The sequence below is a fragment of the Montipora capricornis genome, chromosome 8 (assembly GCF_036669925.1).
Source record: "Montipora capricornis isolate CH-2021 chromosome 8, ASM3666992v2, whole genome shotgun sequence".
In the NCBI taxonomy this organism is placed as follows: domain Eukaryota; kingdom Metazoa; phylum Cnidaria; class Anthozoa; order Scleractinia; family Acroporidae; genus Montipora; species Montipora capricornis.
In genome coordinates, this window is record NC_090890.1 from 39,484,780 (window position 1) to 39,502,520 (window position 17,741).

At 40.4% G+C, this 17,741-nt stretch overlaps 1 protein-coding gene and 1 non-coding gene across 2 annotated transcripts; one reads left to right on the forward strand and one right to left on the reverse strand.

Annotated features, from left to right (window-relative positions):
- The first annotated feature begins 6,677 nt into the window (after window positions 1–6,677).
- LOC138014002 (cyclic AMP-dependent transcription factor ATF-4-like) lies at window positions 6,678–14,781 on the forward strand. The gene is made up of 4 exons (XM_068861035.1): window positions 6,678–6,750; window positions 7,909–8,091; window positions 13,913–14,028; window positions 14,068–14,781. Exons 2-4 carry the CDS (start codon window positions 7,953–7,955, stop codon window positions 14,671–14,673), a joined length of 861 nt encoding a protein of 286 aa, XP_068717136.1. The 5' UTR covers window positions 6,678–6,750; window positions 7,909–7,952; the 3' UTR covers window positions 14,674–14,781.
- Window positions 14,782–17,630: 2,849 nt separating this feature from the next.
- On the reverse strand, window positions 17,631–17,704 carry Trnat-agu (transfer RNA threonine (anticodon AGU)). Its single transcript has one exon. It is a non-coding gene; the product is annotated as a tRNA-Thr (tRNA).
- Window positions 17,705–17,741: the final 37 nt, after the last annotated feature.

The following is a 17,741-nucleotide window of genomic DNA, read 5'->3' on the forward strand; positions in this document are numbered from 1 at the left end:
AACGAGTTAAATATTTTTCAACACGAGAAGAGAAATTTCGTATCTCCAAGCGGTCGTGTAATGTTCTGGGCCCGGTTGTTCGAAAGGCGATTAACTTAATCCAGGGTTATCGTAAACTTTTGTTTCATGTTTTCACTTTGTTGGTGAAAGTTTCTTTTGCCTATTTTTGTTTTTCAAGATTGACTTCTTCTAATGTAAAGTTCCGTCGAATATCAGCGTTGAACAGCATGTGGGAGTAGAGAAATAAATTCCTTGGTTAATTTTTAATCTGGGATTAGCGCTGATCGGCTTTTGAACAATCGGGCCCTGTTTATTATATAAACATCGATGAAATACCACACCATTTCACTGTAATATATTTTTTTTGTTGTCCAAAGGGCGCGATTTATCATGTAACCTTAGCAATAGTGATCTTATTTTCATGTTTTCGCTCGAAAGCTCACCTGGTATTTCATTGGTGTTTATCATAGTATATAAAATCAATCTCATTATTCGACGAAATGATTTCGTCGAAAAGTGAGATTAAATGCAGACTTCGCTGTACTGTCTCCACCCATTCCTGTAGAGCGAGGGATTTCAAAGATTTTTGCACGTAATAATTCATATTAGAATGATTTAGCATTTCGTTTACGGCAAGTAGCAAACGTTTGTTTTACCAAAAATCAAAGAAATTTGTTTGATTTAAGGTCTTTTCTTGCCTGTTTTCTACAGACGTCGAGCAACTCCCTTAAAGGAGCACTGTCATGCTTAATTTGCTGTTTTTAGGTCAAAACTGGGTAAAAATCCAAATTAGTACTTTAAGCTCACACGTACAAAATTCCTGACAAACTCACTGACAAGATATGAAATATATATTTATAGCACAAAGAGCTATTCGTATTTAATTTTTGGTCGCCTTTCTGCGGACACCATCTCCAAAACTTGAAAAAACTGGCCAATTTTTTTCAAGTTTCAATCCATTTCCATCCTGTCTATCCATGGATGCAAATAACAAAGAATAGCTTCAGTCCAGCCACTTCGATTGTTATTGGCAACAAAACTACACTATTATGTTTCGGTCTTGCTTGATGCAAAGACGTGTCTTAAGTGTTTTTAAGTTTGACTGAAATAGCGTGACACTGCCCCTTTAAAGACAGACACAAGTTAGAACGAGGGAATTTTCATGTTTTTGTGACAAGCAATAGCCTGCTCTTTTGCGTTTCCCGTTTCACGTAAACGCGTTGCTAAATCTCTCTCCATCGTGATCGTTATCTTCGCTAACGCAGTCGTGAAAACGACTGTGTGGAACCATAGTTAATGCATGGAGGTGGTTATGAAAGTGGACAAGTTCCTTTGTTTCCTGTTTTTGTCCGTATTTTTGGCCTTGACCCTGCACAAAACACACGTTTTTTCGAGAAGATAACCAATCAAATCCTTCGATTAAATTATGCGCAACTAATTTGCAAACCCGTGCGAAGCGAAAACAAAAGATTGTGCAGGGTCACGGTCAATTCAACACCGATTGCAACAACATTGTTCTCGCTTTTGAAAGTTCCAAGGTTTCCTAACCAGTCCCTCGATTAACTATGGTGGAACCGACATTTTTCCGAATTCTATTGTAATATTTACAAAAAGGGTCATTGTTTTAGAATCTAAACGAAAAAAATGCTGGCATTTTTATGACCACAATTGGAAGGTTAGCTTACAATGTATTTTTCAGTCCAGTTAATAAGGATTTTGTAAATTGTTATTATAAAATGGTCTCACTCTCCGTCCCGAAACTGAGAAAATAGAACTCTGTAATCCTCTTTAGAGATAGCGAGTCTCTGTTAACGCCACAGTTCTGCATTTATTTCATTTATTTACGAATTTGCTCACCTAAGGCTTCACGATAAAGATGGTTTTCACGTTACGTCATCGCCCGCCACCATGTTGGTGGACGAAAACAAAACATCTCTCATTGGCCGCTTTGAGGTTGCGTGGGAGACAGGGTCGAGAGTCTTATTGAATTGCATTGTGGGACTGTTTTGGGGACGAGCCACTGTTTATGCAGTCGTTGAATCTGCAAAGCAAAAAGACTTTCGTGTATTTTTGAACGATAACAATTGACTTCAGGTTAAATCTTTTTTACTTACGTTGTTAGTAAGTAAACGTTGTATGTACCACGATCTCACTGACCTTTTCGTTTACCGTACCTTGACATGCGAGCCATCGTTTTAAAATTGCCATTGTACAATATTCTGGTGGGTTAGGAAGCTCAGTTCCTGGTTTATCACATTCTTGCAACTTGAGTTCTTGCTCCACGCAAGCAATGATAAAAATGCGTCTCTCAATACCGTCCCACAATGCAATTCAAGGCTCTCACTTTGTCTCCCGCGTCATCTCAAAGTGGCCAATAAGCTCCAAGCTTTTGTTCGTTCACCAGCAATTGTACATTGCAGCATCGATCTGTTGTCTCTAGACTGTTTGAAAACCACATATTTCGAATCTATTAGTAAAATTTCAAATTCTGGAAGCGCCCATCTTGCTTCCGTCACATCTTGTTCAAAATTGGATTTGACCGTGACAAGGCAAACTTGTTAACAATAAACTCGCCTATATGAGAGCGTTTTTTGCGCTACACAGGAGAAAATTTCAGAAACATGAATAAATATTCGAGTTAGTACAGTTGTCACTTTTTTTATTATTTTGCTTCTGAGGATTTGTGTCTGTCCGATGTGCTGCTCAAACCACATAAGCCTCTGTAATTTCCGATGTGCTATTTGGCCTGTCTTAAAGTCAAGTATAAATACAATGATTTTACATGCTCTGTTCTGGTTTATGTGTACTTTATAGCGATGTTCATGATCATCCATACATGAAACCCCCAGTCAAAGTTCATATAAGAGTTTAATTTGTCATGGGTCGAAGTTGTGCAAATCCAAACACAAGCGGTTGACTGTCCATTTGACACTGCGCAAATCCAGTTTTTCATCCTGTGTTAATGTACCAACCAGGTCCCAGTTGTCTTAGAGGTGAATGGCGCTTTTCTGTCGCAAAAAGGTCTGCGGATTAGGGATAAAAGAAAACCAACTGAGGTATCCACTGGGTGCTGAGCTCAATCCCCACTTCTTGAACATTTTGAGCCATCCTCTTTTGTTCGGTGGTTGGCAAAAAAATGTGAATGTCAAAATAAAGTTGATATCAAATCTGTTTAATAATAGTACAGCGAGAATCCTATAAAACAGAGAACGTCCTTCCAACGAGTCTACTGTAGCTGTCGTTGTGAGTATATAATTATAGTGAGCATCAGTATACCTTTGCGAGTTTATCCCGGTTCCGATCGACCCTACGTGACCTCCCCGAATCGTTTTCGTGATACCATGGTAAGACTTCTTTTGTAGCAATATTTATGAGATTTCGGATATCGGTACAAGGACATCCTGACTAAATGGCGAGCAGTGGTCACAGCACTTGCTTCCTTTTTTTTTTCACTGCTTACAGTACTAACACTACATACTACTTACTCTATTAACAATACTAATACTACCTACGACTCGGTAATTATACTATTCACAATTTTAACATTACTTACATCAGAGTACTGACCTTATCGCAATCTAATCACTACTTATTCAGCCGCTGGGGGGGAGGCCGGGCATAGGAGGGGGATTTGTCGTTACAAGTCTGCCCGTGGTAGGGACTTTTGATCATTCGTTGAGTTCCGGGGGTCGGGACTTTTGACTTAAACCGTTAGAAGAGTGAGGTCCACTGACGCCATCTTGGCTGCTCGTCATCTTGAATGACCGATTGAAAGACTGAAAAATAGTACCGCCATTTTGGAATTACCCAGAAGTCACTAGAAGCAAACCGATTCTCTGCGATTCCCTCAACGCCATGAGTGAAAGAGTGAGTCTGCTCTATATTTTGTAAGACAAAGGTCATCGAATCTTTTTAACAAGGTTGAGATGTAATCCAATAGAAAAGCTTTTGTTTCCGTTGTGTTCTGGTGCATATTTTTTGCATATGTTTGAATATTCATGAGTTTTCTTCGTGCAACTTGTGTATGCTTGCTTGAATTCATAAGCATAATAAATGTATTTAATTAAATTTACTATGTAGGTTCTTGTTCAGTACGGCGAGAGCAGTAAGGCTCTGGTAGTTGGTGAGAGTTAAATTTATCAATACAGTGAAAACAGAATTCAAAATTGATATTGACGACGAAATCTTGGTTCAGCAATTCAAAGACGAATGGCAGGAGTTCGTGGATGTTGACGCTCTGGAACACGTGGCAGATCGTTCTAAGCTCCGGGTGCCCCTGGGGTGAGGAATTTGCACTTTTTTGACCCAGGATGACTTCCCTGGGGCCGGGCATTTGAACAGAAAAACTGATCTGAGTTCCCCCCCCCAGCAGCTTAACATTGATAGGTGCGCGGTTTACAATACTAATTCTAATATAAATTACGGGACGCATAATATACAATAAAGTTACTTAGACAGGCAAGACATGCAATGTAATTACTAACTACAGGAACTGACTAACTAATTAACTAAAGGTATCTTGAAATTTATTCAGGTGAGAAATTTGGACCACTTTTACAGTTACCTCCCTGGGGTGCAGGGATGGCGCAGTGGTGAGAGCGAATATGACGAACGGAAAAAAAGTTATAACTAATATGGGATCTGGGAGCAAGAATGATGAATTTCGAGCCCAACCGTTGGCAACTAAGATGGCCGGGTGGCTCTGGGGATGAGCAGGGTTCGAATCCCGCGGGCAAAGCCAGTGTGTTTTTCAGGCGTTCTTGCAATTGCTCAATTTTATGTTTCCGTGATTTTGATCGAATGGCTTCGACAAGGCCTTCTTCCACGGATTTCTCCCCAAAGAAACTGATGTAATGTTTCCCACGGTACTTTTGCAACAGTAACCTGGAATCAGTGCAAGATTTAATTCCACTGACGAACGAGGATAACTGCGAGGATCATAGCTCCACTTGATTTCATTCCATTCTCGTCGACGTAACCTGATGTTTCTAAGTAACGCTCTATACGGCTTCTAAATAATTTATAGCGTCTCCCCAAACTGATGCCAAAAAATATGGCTGCCACCCCCCCTTCCCCCCCTCTCCAAATCATTATAGCTACCAATTCGATAAAATTATGACTGCCCCCCAAATTGTTCACAATAATTACCACACCCACTGCCGAAAATGTCTCGCCCTGAATGGACCTTCAACCGTGAAGGCCATGTAGGTATGCACAGGCGTCGTATAGTTTCTGTTTGGAAAGTAAAACATAAGCGAATATGACGTATGGTTTCTTTTGAACGGTACTGTGTCCTACTTTACGAGCCTCTGTAATTAAAGCCTGGTTTCCCTATGATCTGCAATCGGTCTGCCACACGGTCGTACTGGTCGGGAAAGTAGAACTATATTCAACTTTCCCGACCATTACGGCCGATCGCAGACCGTTGAAGATCATATGGAAAAAACTAGGCTTTACAAGTAGCTCAATGGAATCCAAACTTTTTGTTTCTCGACCACTTCCAATCTTCCATTTCTACTGTTTACTGTTTTCTCTTTTGTTTCTGTTTAAGCTCAAGCACGTGCAATAAGACCGGAACCCACGTTTTCTGGGAAAATGGAGTCCCTATTATCTCAGAGTCTCTCCGGGCGCTCACCCGTTGACCGAAAACCCCGAGGACTCTTGGAACGAGATTGGAAGCAATTCAGATCAATTGCATGTTTACTCTTACAAATTTCACCACTCGGAAAATTATGATAATATTTCCGCTATTTGAATAATTATGAAAAGTTTCCATTACTTGGCAACCGAACAAGAAAAGAACAAAAACAACGGAAATAGTTTATTTTCACCACACATAAATAGATATAACTAAGGTACAATGCCCTCTAAAAAATTACTAAAAAGCTATAATCTAGCTAGGAGGCAGGAGAAAGAATTATGTATAAATAAAGGGAGAAATGTCGATTCAGGGAGGCAAAAAATATAAGGATAAAAGACCATCAAACACAAAACAACCACAAAACCATAGAGATGAGGTCACTTGAAATAAGAAAATGGAGGGAAAAGAGAGGAAGTGTAAAAAAAAGAATAGGACGTAATGATATACTTTTTTAAGCTACACTTAAATTTGTGAAACCAAAGATTTTTAAAGACTACTCCTCACTATCCCAACCGGTAAAACAGCTGTCATTGTTGTTTCGTTGATAATTTGTAAGGATAAGCATACAATTAGTCCAGGAGCCCATCAGAGGAGCTCCTGATTAGTCTGAATTGTATCACGATTTTACTGGGCTTGATTTGGGGATACGTATTGCTTGGTGCGTTCTCAATTGTGAGAGTATACCACAATCACTGAAAATGGGGTATTCTGGTGTACTCTCTCATGGTGCACTGCTATTTTATCACACCGTTCCGTTGTTAAGTATTCCGCCGTTCCACCGTTCCGACATTCCGGCAAGAACTTGCCTCAGAGATCTGGGTATGAGATTTACTCCTGCTGATTGTCGCGTGATCATCTAAAGTCATTCTCAGCTGGTTCATCAAACTGGTATGACAGGCTAATTGACGTCAAACTTTCTGGATTCTAATTGGCCAAAGCATACATCAGCTTCTAAATATGGTAAAGTATTGCATCAGCCAAGAGTTGAAGACACGCGGCACGTCCCTCTTTGATATATATTTCATCATCCCTGATTAAAATGGCGGTGTGATAATCTGTTTTGGAAAAGCCCTCTAGTGCATTTATTTGCACCCGTACACAACCATGGAGTAAGTAGTAGATGTAGCTCATGTTATTCCCCCCGATGAGAATCTTACGAAAGAACGTTGAAAAGAGTGAATAACAGCGAATTTTTGTCAACCAACGAGACTGTGTGGTCACTATCGATCGAATAGTTCGTCAACGCTTCTTGTACACTCGGATCCAAAGCATTGTACAATTAGTAATTGTTCCGGAAAACCTCTGGAATAGCTCTACTGTTGTGGCTTTCCTTATTATAATTTATAGTTACATAGTTGTTTTGAACAGAAAGTTTCTTCGGGGTGTCTGGAAAACCCGAATAGCGAATAGCGAATAGTCGCGAATACCGAACAGCGAATAGTCACGAATAGTACGAATAGTGCGAATAGTGGCGAATAGTCACGAATAGTGACGAATAGTCACGAAGAGTGACGAATAGTAACAAATAGTGGCAAATAAGGGTGGAGGGGCGGGGGGAGGGGGGGGTTGTGACGAAATGACGTACATTTGGTACCCAGTACTTCCTGGTCAACCGCGCAGCAACGTTGGATGGGATTTTCCCTCTAAAAAGCAGAGATGTGTCGGCGAAGGACAGCTTGAGCCCTGAGAAGAAAAGGTAATAAATGCACTGAAATCCTGTTGCTTATTTGGATAATTAATTAACGCAACGGTTATCAGAGTAGCTCGTTTGTCTCTTTAATCACAAACCACTTGCCTCACATTTTGATTTTATTCCTTTTCGCCGGATCGGACAGCACAGATGAGGATGATGAAATGTGAGTATCTAAAATTTATGTTCGGGCGCCACTGTGCGAGGAGATGATCATGAGCTTGATGTATTAATGAAAGTGATTTACATTTTTGCATTTTGACGTTTGTTCTTCTTTAGAGTGTTTGTAAGAGCATGCACGAAACTCTCTTTCGACGACAGGTGAGCATATTATTTGCTTTGATTACGAGATTGTTTAGCATAAGGCGGTGACTGTTAAAGACTATTCGTCACTATTCGCGACTATTAGTCACTATTCGCCACTATTCGCACTGTTCGTACTATTCGCTATTCGCGACTATTCGCTTTTCGCTATTCGGGTTTTCCAGACACCCGTTTCTTCGCGTCGTTACAAGCGAAATATGTATTCGACTTGTCGATATTGTAGTTGTACTTATCCACCTTCTTTCGGTTTCAGTTCCTTACAACACGCCCGATCTCTCTCTTACACATCGATGATAGATGGCCAGAACATACGACAAATCAGCAATGGAAGACATCTCGTTATTTTCGACGGCAACAGAATTCGAAGAGCTAGAGCTCTTCAGCTCGCTCTCTTTTTCGGGAGAGAGCGAAGTTCTACCTAACAAGACGCTTGTTTAAAGCGTTTACTCGGAATACCAAGTGGCGCAGAAGTAGGGTGATACATTTTGGACGAGGTAGTTTTTGTGACTACTGCGCATGGCGCGTAGTCACTATTGCCATCGTGTTAGTTTTTCCGAAAATGAGTATGTAACAATAGAATACACTTCGGAGCCAATCCGCATGCGAAGAGTACCAAAGTTCGGACTCTGCAAACAGTACGATGAATTGCCGATAGTTCGCTAGGATGAAAGAAATGTTCGGGTGCCCCGTGTTCGCAGATGATGATCTGTGAAGAATACGGTTCTGAGGTGAGGTTTTAATTCTTACAACAGTTACTTAACGTAGCTTTCGTATTTTGTTAGTCTAACCGACCAATTGAGCCCTTTTACGCGTTTAATGAAGCCGCCGTTTTCGAGATAAACAAAGCTTTGTAGTAGCACGTAATTGTCAAACTATAGATGGTTTCACAGTGAGATCCTCAAATTAGCAAGGTCTTCTGAATTGTCATCTATAGGAGGTTGAAGATACCCGAAAAATAAATCTTTTTCCAAGTTTCCAGTTCCATGAGGTCTTTCGTTTCGAAAATGCAGCATTTCGAATTTCCGAATTGTCACCTTACGTAGCTTATCATGGTGACACCATGATACCAGGCTACAGTGGAACCCCGTGAATACGGTCATCAACGGGCCGAAAAAAATTGGCCGTATTAACGGGGTGGCCGTATTACCGGGGGTAGGGTGAAATTCATGACTAAAGGGCCTTCGCATTTGCACTTCCAGAAAAACTTTTCTCTTTAATAAACAACAAGGATGTACGTACAGTAATTGTATAAAATACTTGAAACTTCACACAGTAGGTAAAACGCTTAAAATTGTTAAGTGTACTGTACGTTCTGAGCCTAAAATCAAAACAAGAACAGGCCCAGCTTACTATGCTTCTAAAAGACGGAAGCCGCCGTAATTACCTAACCGAAAGACTTAAGTATCAATCGTGTTTTTGATGAAAGCACAAAGACTTAATCTCTTCGCGATTTGCCTTTCTGGATTTTACAGTAGTTTCAAGATGATGTTTGTAATGAAAACAGGGAGGAGTGTTGCTGACAGTACTTTGTAAAGTAAATCAGCTGTTCGAGTACAGTGGTAACTAACGAAGGTCAATGAAATTAACATGTCACAGGAGTTTAATTTGGCGCGAGTGGCCGAGTTAACGGGATGAAATTATAGAGGACTCTACTGTTTGGGATTTAAAATTGTGGCCGTTGGCAGTATTAACGGGTGACAGCATTAACGAGGGGTTTATGTATGGCCGTTAGGCGGGCTTCCAATGTATTCGATTGAAAAAAATATCTATCCCTATGAATCTAAGCAGTTTGAGCCTTTCAAATACTAGTACATTAGGAGATGTGTTCATACATTTTATCTCAAGAGCGAAAAGTAAGCGCTTTCAAGGCAAAGTAAAGTCCACTTTGATCCACCTACACAAGTAAAAGTTGTGTGATTTCAACGCTTCGACAAAGAGCTCAGAAACGATGTACCGCACAGATCTGAGAACTGGAGGTGGTGTCTAAATTTGTTTCCCGCAATATTCCAAGTTATTGGCCTTTTTGATCGAACGTTTCGAATTTATTTTTTTGTTGCGTGACAGTTAAAATGAGCTATCGCACGTAAATTTTTCAATGGTCGAAAAACTATCGATATGGACGCTGTGGTGAATCAATTCCCACAATTCAGCCACCCGTATTCACATGACGGAATATTCTACTTCTTTTCCCCTTGCACATCTCTGGTGTAGTCACATGCGCCTCTCGAGCGCCTATGTTTTAATTTGCCAAGTACGAAACAAAACAAGTAAATGTTTCTGCAGCCAGTTGCTCATTCATAACAACGCAGATAATGTACCGGTGAAAATCTCTTAATGTTTACAATTGCAAATAAATTCAACAGGTGACATAGCTATAGGGGTAGTATGTCTTGGAACTGGTTGTTTGAATGGAAATTACGTCTACCTTTGCGGGATCTATTGTAGTATGTAGCGTGACATCAGATAAACTGGTTTCAATTGTAACTAGCCCCTCCGTGAGGGTACACTGGGTTGCCTGTGGTACGTGCACCGTTCCAGACAATTTTTTCAAGTTGGGGGGTCATTAAGACCATTTAAGGGGTCACCCAGAAGTCATACCAGCAGAGGCCCTTTGGCTCACAGGTTCTCACACGTTCGTACGACGAAAAAAATCTGTCCTTGCGTAATATGTAGCTCTAACAGTGCACGATATTGTTTTGGTATTGTCTATCATTGTAGTGCCATGGTAGAAGCCTTGGGTAAATAGCCTGAGAAGACATGTGGTTACTAGCAAAGTACTGAACCCAGAAAGATTGAAGAAAATAAATGGGAAGTGAGAAACATTGGCTTCTGGGCTGACTTGTTGATAAACTTCTTTTCACCACAAGTTTAAGCGTGCCCTCTGAGCATCTGCATTTTTTGCTGATTTTGGGGCTCATTTTGTTGAAACTCAAGCACGCTTCCAACAGACCTGTCTATTTTCATGAAACCTTTCCTGCTTACAGAGTTACTGACTAAAAATATCCTCCCGTATCATGTTTCAACCTTAAGCTCGAAAACTCAATACACAACATGATATTATAATTCACAAAGGCAGAAAATATCACAGAATCCTTTTCCAGCGAAACATTTTATTGAAACAAACAACATATGATGCACTAAAACGCCATTCGCGTTGCAATGACTTTCGACGCCATTGCTGGTTAACGAGAATAACAAACTCACGAGGCAGAATGTATATTTATATTTAATTAAGTTAGCATAACACAAAAACGCTAACCTCATTTTGACACGAAAATGCTTTACTATTGCCATAAAAACTATCCAGTTAAGCTCGCATATTATAAAACATGATGAATTCATAAAGGCCACCTTTTCCAGCGAACAATTTTTTTGAAACAAACAACATATTTGCTCTTAGAGGCGAAAACCTCTTCCTATTTCATTGTGTGCGTGAAGACAAGAAACTCAATCGTGTCAAATTACCATGTACTTCAGGTTCAAACCCTTTCCTGAAGAACATTTTTTTTGAATAACAAGAAAATGCTTTACTATTGCCATAAAAACTATCCAGCACACATATCATAAAACATGATGAATTCATAAAGGCCACCTATTCCAGCGAACAATTTTTTGAAACAAACAACATATTTGCTATTAGTATAAATACACAGGTGATTATACAAAATCGCGCGCTCTCATTGGCTTGCTATCTCGGATTATCAGCTGATAATCACCTCGACGGACAAAATGGCTGCCAGTAGTCGTTTTGCCACTGTAAGTGAAGATGATTTCGCGTTGAAATGTTTTTTTTTTCTCTTTTTTGAAATAATCACCTGTGTATTTATACTAAAACAATTATTCGCCTCAGGCGAAGTGATTATCGGTAAATATTCACCTCGACTTCGTCTCGGTGAATATTCACCGATAATCACTTCGCCTTCGGCGAATAATTGTTAATTATTGCGTGCGTGAAGAGAAAAAACTCAATCGTGTCAAATATGCGCAATATTACAACAAACTAAAATTTCAGGATCAAACCGTTTCCATGAAGAACCTTTTCCTTGCATAATGAAGCACAAAATTGACGACAAGCTTGCAAATAATTCTTGGCTGTCACATTTCCAATTTTTTTTACCTGAAGACTGTGCAGAGTTGATCACAGATCCACTTAAGGTGTTAGAATTCGTTCTCTGTCTTTGTTGAACCCATAACTTACCAGAGAATTTTCTATTTGGTTTCAGTGTTCTACATAACAGCATACTTGGTAAATATTATTTTAGAAATGCAGCTCACTTTGATTTCTGCTCGACGGGCGACAGATTGTTGTCGAAGTCCATTACTCGTCGCTTTTGAGATTCCAGGTGTTGGTTTTCACCGCCTGCGTTGTTTATCCAACTGACTTTCCATTATTGAGCTCCATAAGGGTATATTTTGTTTAAGGATCCAGTAAAACGCCATTCGCGTTACATGACTTTCGACGCCATTGCAGGCTAAGTTAATGATTCTACTGTGTCCACCAGAGAAATCTACGCAGTTCCACTACCGTCTCGATCCTAAGAAAATACGCGCAGAAGGCTCTATGCACAAAGATATCACTTACCATGGGAGTGACAGGCAAGACTTTTACCGACACGGAAGAAAAAAAAAATAACACCGAACAAATGCCATCCATTTTTAGACTGGGATTGCCATACGGCAACCCAGTAATTAATATGGGTAAGTGAAAAACGGTATTCATCTGCGAAGGTTCCAAATTAAGAGTGTTGTGAATAACGCGGCCGGTGACCTCCAGCTCTAGGTAACTAACATAAAGATCAAGACACTAACAATAAAAAGAAAACATAGACATCGGCGGATGATGTTCGTACAAAGAATAGCTGAGGCAGAAAGAGACTAAGAAATCTCGGCCATTTATAACATACCGCTGCTGGAAGTTCTGTACTGGCGATTTAGTCATGTTGTCAACAGGCAGGATTATAGTAAATATCTTATTCATAACATTTCTAGACGGCTGAATCCAGCATATTCACGTTTAGCTGCATTGCATTGCGTCATTTGCTATATCGTGGAACATGGGCTTTGAATCAGCAAACGAAATTAAAGGAGTCACGCTAAAGCCCCAACGTAGAACCCATCATTTCGTTGCTCCACTGCACGTTATAAATTCCGATTTTCATCTAATTCTGTTAGACGTGAGGCTGTTTCAAGTCTCTCGCTATCTGAAATCTACTCTTTCGCGTTTTTATTTATTTTCTATTGTTGCAGTTGTTTTGTCACAGAGGGAGGTCAAATCAAGAGAAAATGAGGGGACAGAGAGGGAGTCTCAGGGCGTTGGCCGGGATATGTCATGTCCACGAAAGTTATTTTTAGACGAGCGGAAGTCTTTGTTATAGTGGAAGTCTGTCTTCCGAGACGTCCGCATGCAGTCTTGCCTCACTCTCAGGTTCTTAGTGAAAAGAGAAAATGGGGGCGCACGTGGAAGGCTGATGAATAAATATTCATCATATCTTTTCAAAATACATGCGGACGTCTCGGAAGACAGGCTTCCGCTAGAACAAAGACTTCCGCTCGTCTAAAAGTAACTTTCGTGGACTTGACATATCCCAAGGGCTGGACCGGGAGCCTCCCTCTCTGTCCCCTCATTTTCTCTTGGTCAAATGTATTGCTCGGAGGGGTGTAGTACATTGCTTTCAGCCAATGAAATCACCGCCTCCTAATTCTATTGTTCATTTGCTGCACAGAAAACTAAATTCTTCCCAGAATATAACTCGGATACCTTTCAGGTATTCCGAGTAATTATGACGTGTACAGTTGTATGGAGGATTCGAAACCGCCATTGCCAAATTTGTTGGCGGAAGATCTTCCACAGGAGCTTGATTTCGAACGTTAGTTTAATTTTCAACGATGTTTGATAGCGAAGCTGTTAAATTAATGATAGACTTTTCGTGTTTCTAGTCTCAGTGAAGTTATGAGATACTCTAAGCTCATTTTTAGCATACCAACGAATGTGGATTTCGCGCGAAATTTCGTCTGCCTCATGGGACGTAACCCTCCCCCTTTATTCCTACGTTCACTCCCCCACACATAAGTCTTGCAAGGCCTGTATCCTGTTGCATCATTTCGCTGACACAGCGTTTCATGGACAATATTTCTTTAGCTCAGCGGTGTAAAGTGTCAACAGTGGATAGTTAAGCAATGACTGGGAAGAGTTAAAGATTCTGACTTAAAAGAGATCTTGGTTTGTTAATGGCAAAAAAATTCTCCTTGAATTTCAGATGGCAGTAGTCTTTTGGATGCTGACTGGATGACAGAAAAGCTGGAATTCAACAGCACCGAACCAGTTCTTACTGATGAAGTGGTGGCAACAAGTTCCACTGGGTCTGCTCTTCTTGTTGGGGCTTGATCATTTATGGACCTGGATTCGGTTGAGTTGACAATTTCACCAAATGAAGTATCTGCAGCAAACAACGCACCTGAAGTGACCATCATGGAAGAATTGGAACCGCAATCAGAAGGCAACATTTTTGCTGGTGTAGAAGAAATCCTAAAGAGGCTATGTGCTGACAGAAAGATCCCTTACAACGACGGCAACACAAGTGGCCCTTCTTCTCCTTCTCCTTGTAGTGTCACATCACAGGGATCAGATTTGTGTGGTAACAATGCTGACCTTCATCCAGTTGAGTCAGATGATGAAAGTGTCTTGTCTCTGTCTTCTCCAGATATTCAAACAACTCCTGTGAAATCAAATGTTCAAGTTGTCAAGTCTCCATCCAGAGCAACTTTGTTCACTCCTTACACAAAGGAAAAGCCTGCCAAGGTGAGGAGCCCACAGCAGAAGAAAAGAAAGCGTGAGCAGAACAAAGATGCTGCTACTTGGTATCGCATCAAGAAACGAGACGAGCAGAATTCCATACAAAAAGAACTTTCTGGGCTAGAAAAGGAAAATGTTGACTTGAAAGAAAAAGTGACGTCACTTTCCAAGGAAATTGAGTACCTGAAAAACTTGATGCTTGAAGTTTGTAAAACAAAGCTTTAGAAACAGGCCATGATGGCATTAAGAGTGAGGCCTGTTTGTAAATATAGGCTACTGATTTTCATTTAGCTGTATTGAGTGGTATAAAACTCATAGAAATTTATATCTAAGTTGTAGTCACGATTTACACTAGTTTCTCTTTACTTTTGTATTATTATTATTATTATTATTATTATTATTATAATTATTATTATTATTATTATTATTATTATTAAACAACTTCACTTGAACTCTCTTGAATTGAGCTCTTTAATGAATTATTTACTACAGGATTTTAGGTAATTAAGAGTCTCTGCCAGTAAGGATCGAGCGAAGTTGGAAATCCACCCAAAAATCAAAATCTTGAAACTTTGTCAAAATAAAGCCTATTCCATGCCTCGTTGTTTGACATAATTTGTTTTTCCCGAAACACGAAAATTATATTATAGGATAAATTTACCTTTAGTTAAGGGAGCATTTTTTGCTGTGAAAAACAAATAAATACACCTTTTTCAAAATTCGGTAAACATTTACTGAAACCTTCGTACCCATTGAAACTTAATCTAGTTGTTAATGGTAATCTATAGATGTCAGCCATATATATTTCACAGGGAACAACAATGCTTTGGACTAAGAAAAGTATATTCAAATATGGCTCCTTTCTCACGGCACTATCATGAGTCAGGGACTATGCTTCCTTCCCGGGGTATTTTTTGAGTAGTAGACGGTCTTTGAAAATTTTTTTTGTCCGTTTTGAATGGACTTGCATTGGTGTAGTTTTTAATACAAAAATTACCGCTGACAATCTTTGTGTGTTTCACGCAGGACAGCGCCTCAAAAATACCAAAAATCGACTTCTCTCGAGACGCATTCTGGGAGACATGGTCTCAAGGACTGGTTGCGAGTTACGGAATTTCCAGCCATGGCACTCAAGAGAATATAAAATGAAAAAAAAACTGCTTCGTTTATAATTTTGAGACGCTGTGTCTGACTTATAACAGTTATTTTTCATTTTTGACGCAGTGAACCGTACAAGTAGGTTGTTGTTCTAGAGGAGTTGATCTTGCAACTTTCTCTTAACTAAAAACTCTCTCTTCTTTTATACCCTGTTGTGCAGGAAACCGTCCTTTTATCGGTAAACATCCCACCTTTGATTGATAGATTAGTTACATGCCAACGGACTGTATCGTTTTTCGTGGAAGTACCGGAAAATAACTGATGACCTGGGTAGAGATTTTGAAACGTATGCGTCGTATGGTCGGGAATTTGACATGTCCGCCATCTTGGAACACTGAGAGAATCTGGAGATAAGTTATCCTCAACCTTGGTTATGATTTGCAAGCGTTGGCCGTGAAGCACTAATATTTGAACAGACTTAACTGATTTGAGTGTAATGTGAAGTCCCGGGTGTGAAGTGTTTAGTTTCTACCTCATATGAACCATGTGAGCGTTAGCCCTACTGATGGAAATGGGCCCACACAAGGACAGAGAAGAACTCTGACCAGGGTGGGAATTGAACCCACGACCTTCGGGTTAGATCAACGCTGCTCTATAGTTACCGACTGAGCTACAAAGTCAGACGGGAGCAGGCCGTGGAACTGAAGATCTTAAAGTCACGGCAATGAACATCTACAAGTACAAGGAAGGATTACGTTTTTGCAAACGATGGCCGTGAAGCACTTATATTTGAAGAGACTTAACTGATTTGAGAGTAATGTGAAGTGCTAAGTTCTACCACATATAAACCATGTGAGCGTTAGCCCTACTGATGGATCTTCAGTTCCCACGGCCTTCTGCCGTCTGACCTTGTAGCTCCGTCGGTAGAGGAGGGGTGATTTAACCCGAAGGTCGTGGGTTCAATTCCCACCCTAGTCAAGGTTTTCTCTGTCCTTGTGTGGGCCCATTTCCATCAGTAGGGCTAACGCTCACATGGTTCATATGGGGTAGAAACTTAGCACTTGGTTATGATGAGACTTCTTTGGTTTTCCCGATTTTTCTGAACACCGCGGGTGAAAGAAAGGCAAGCAAATCCGTCTTCAGGGGCGGAATCATACCGGTTTTCACCGTCTTACGAAAGTCTATCAAAAACATGGGAAAGGGGACTTTGGAAAATTAAAATCTAAAAAATTCCCTGGGGAGCATTCCCCCGCAACCCCGAGAAACCTTTTCGTTGTTTTGGAGACCGGCCATCATTTTATCCTGGATCCGCCCCTGGTCTTCTCTTTTTGTAAATAAGGAAACATCACTTCTATCAGTCTTTGCTGGAGTGTTCACAAGTACGAGAATGTTTCTTTTTTCTTTTAATCGTGATTGTTTTTTGTATATTTCATATAGACATATTCATGAATTTTCCACTCTATCATTGTGCATGCTTGATTGATTCGAAAGCTGGTTAATATTGTTCATGTTGTTTTGTTCAAAGTTAGGTTCTTGAAAGGTTTCCTGTTACACGACAAATTTCCATTAGCTGTGAAAAGGGAATTTGAAATCGACAGTCAAGAGCATTGGTGTTCCAAGAATGTGAATCTAATGAAAAAAAAGTTACTCCGGGCAGGATTGTGATGTTCCGAAGGTGCCCGGGTGTGGGGAAATTGGACAGTGTGTAGGCGGCCCAGGGGTGGGAAATTCGACACTAGCGTCCATGGAAATGTCAAATTTCCCTGGGTCAGTTCCCCCCCCCCCCCCCACCCCCCACCCAACCTGTAAGATAATGTATCCTTACATCACAACCAGGTTCTACTCTGCTTTGGAGAAATTTGAATGTAGCCGAACAAGTTACAATTAAAAGACCTAAGATTTTGTAACTTTTTAAGCTACGTGTAAATACAGAAGCTTGTAGGGGACATGCGAGATAATCCTGGTTAGATAAAAAAACCTGTGAATGCGAGATATCAAAACTACCTCTGATTCTGAATGAAATTCCACAACGTAAAAAAACCTCGACCCTACTTAACCATTACAAGCCAAGCTGGGCCGAGAAGAGGCACCGGGCAGATTCGAACCGCCGACCTCCTGTTTACTAAACAGGCGCTCTAACCAACTGAGCTACGGCGCCTCCACATACCATTTATAGCAATTTTATGGCCCGTTTT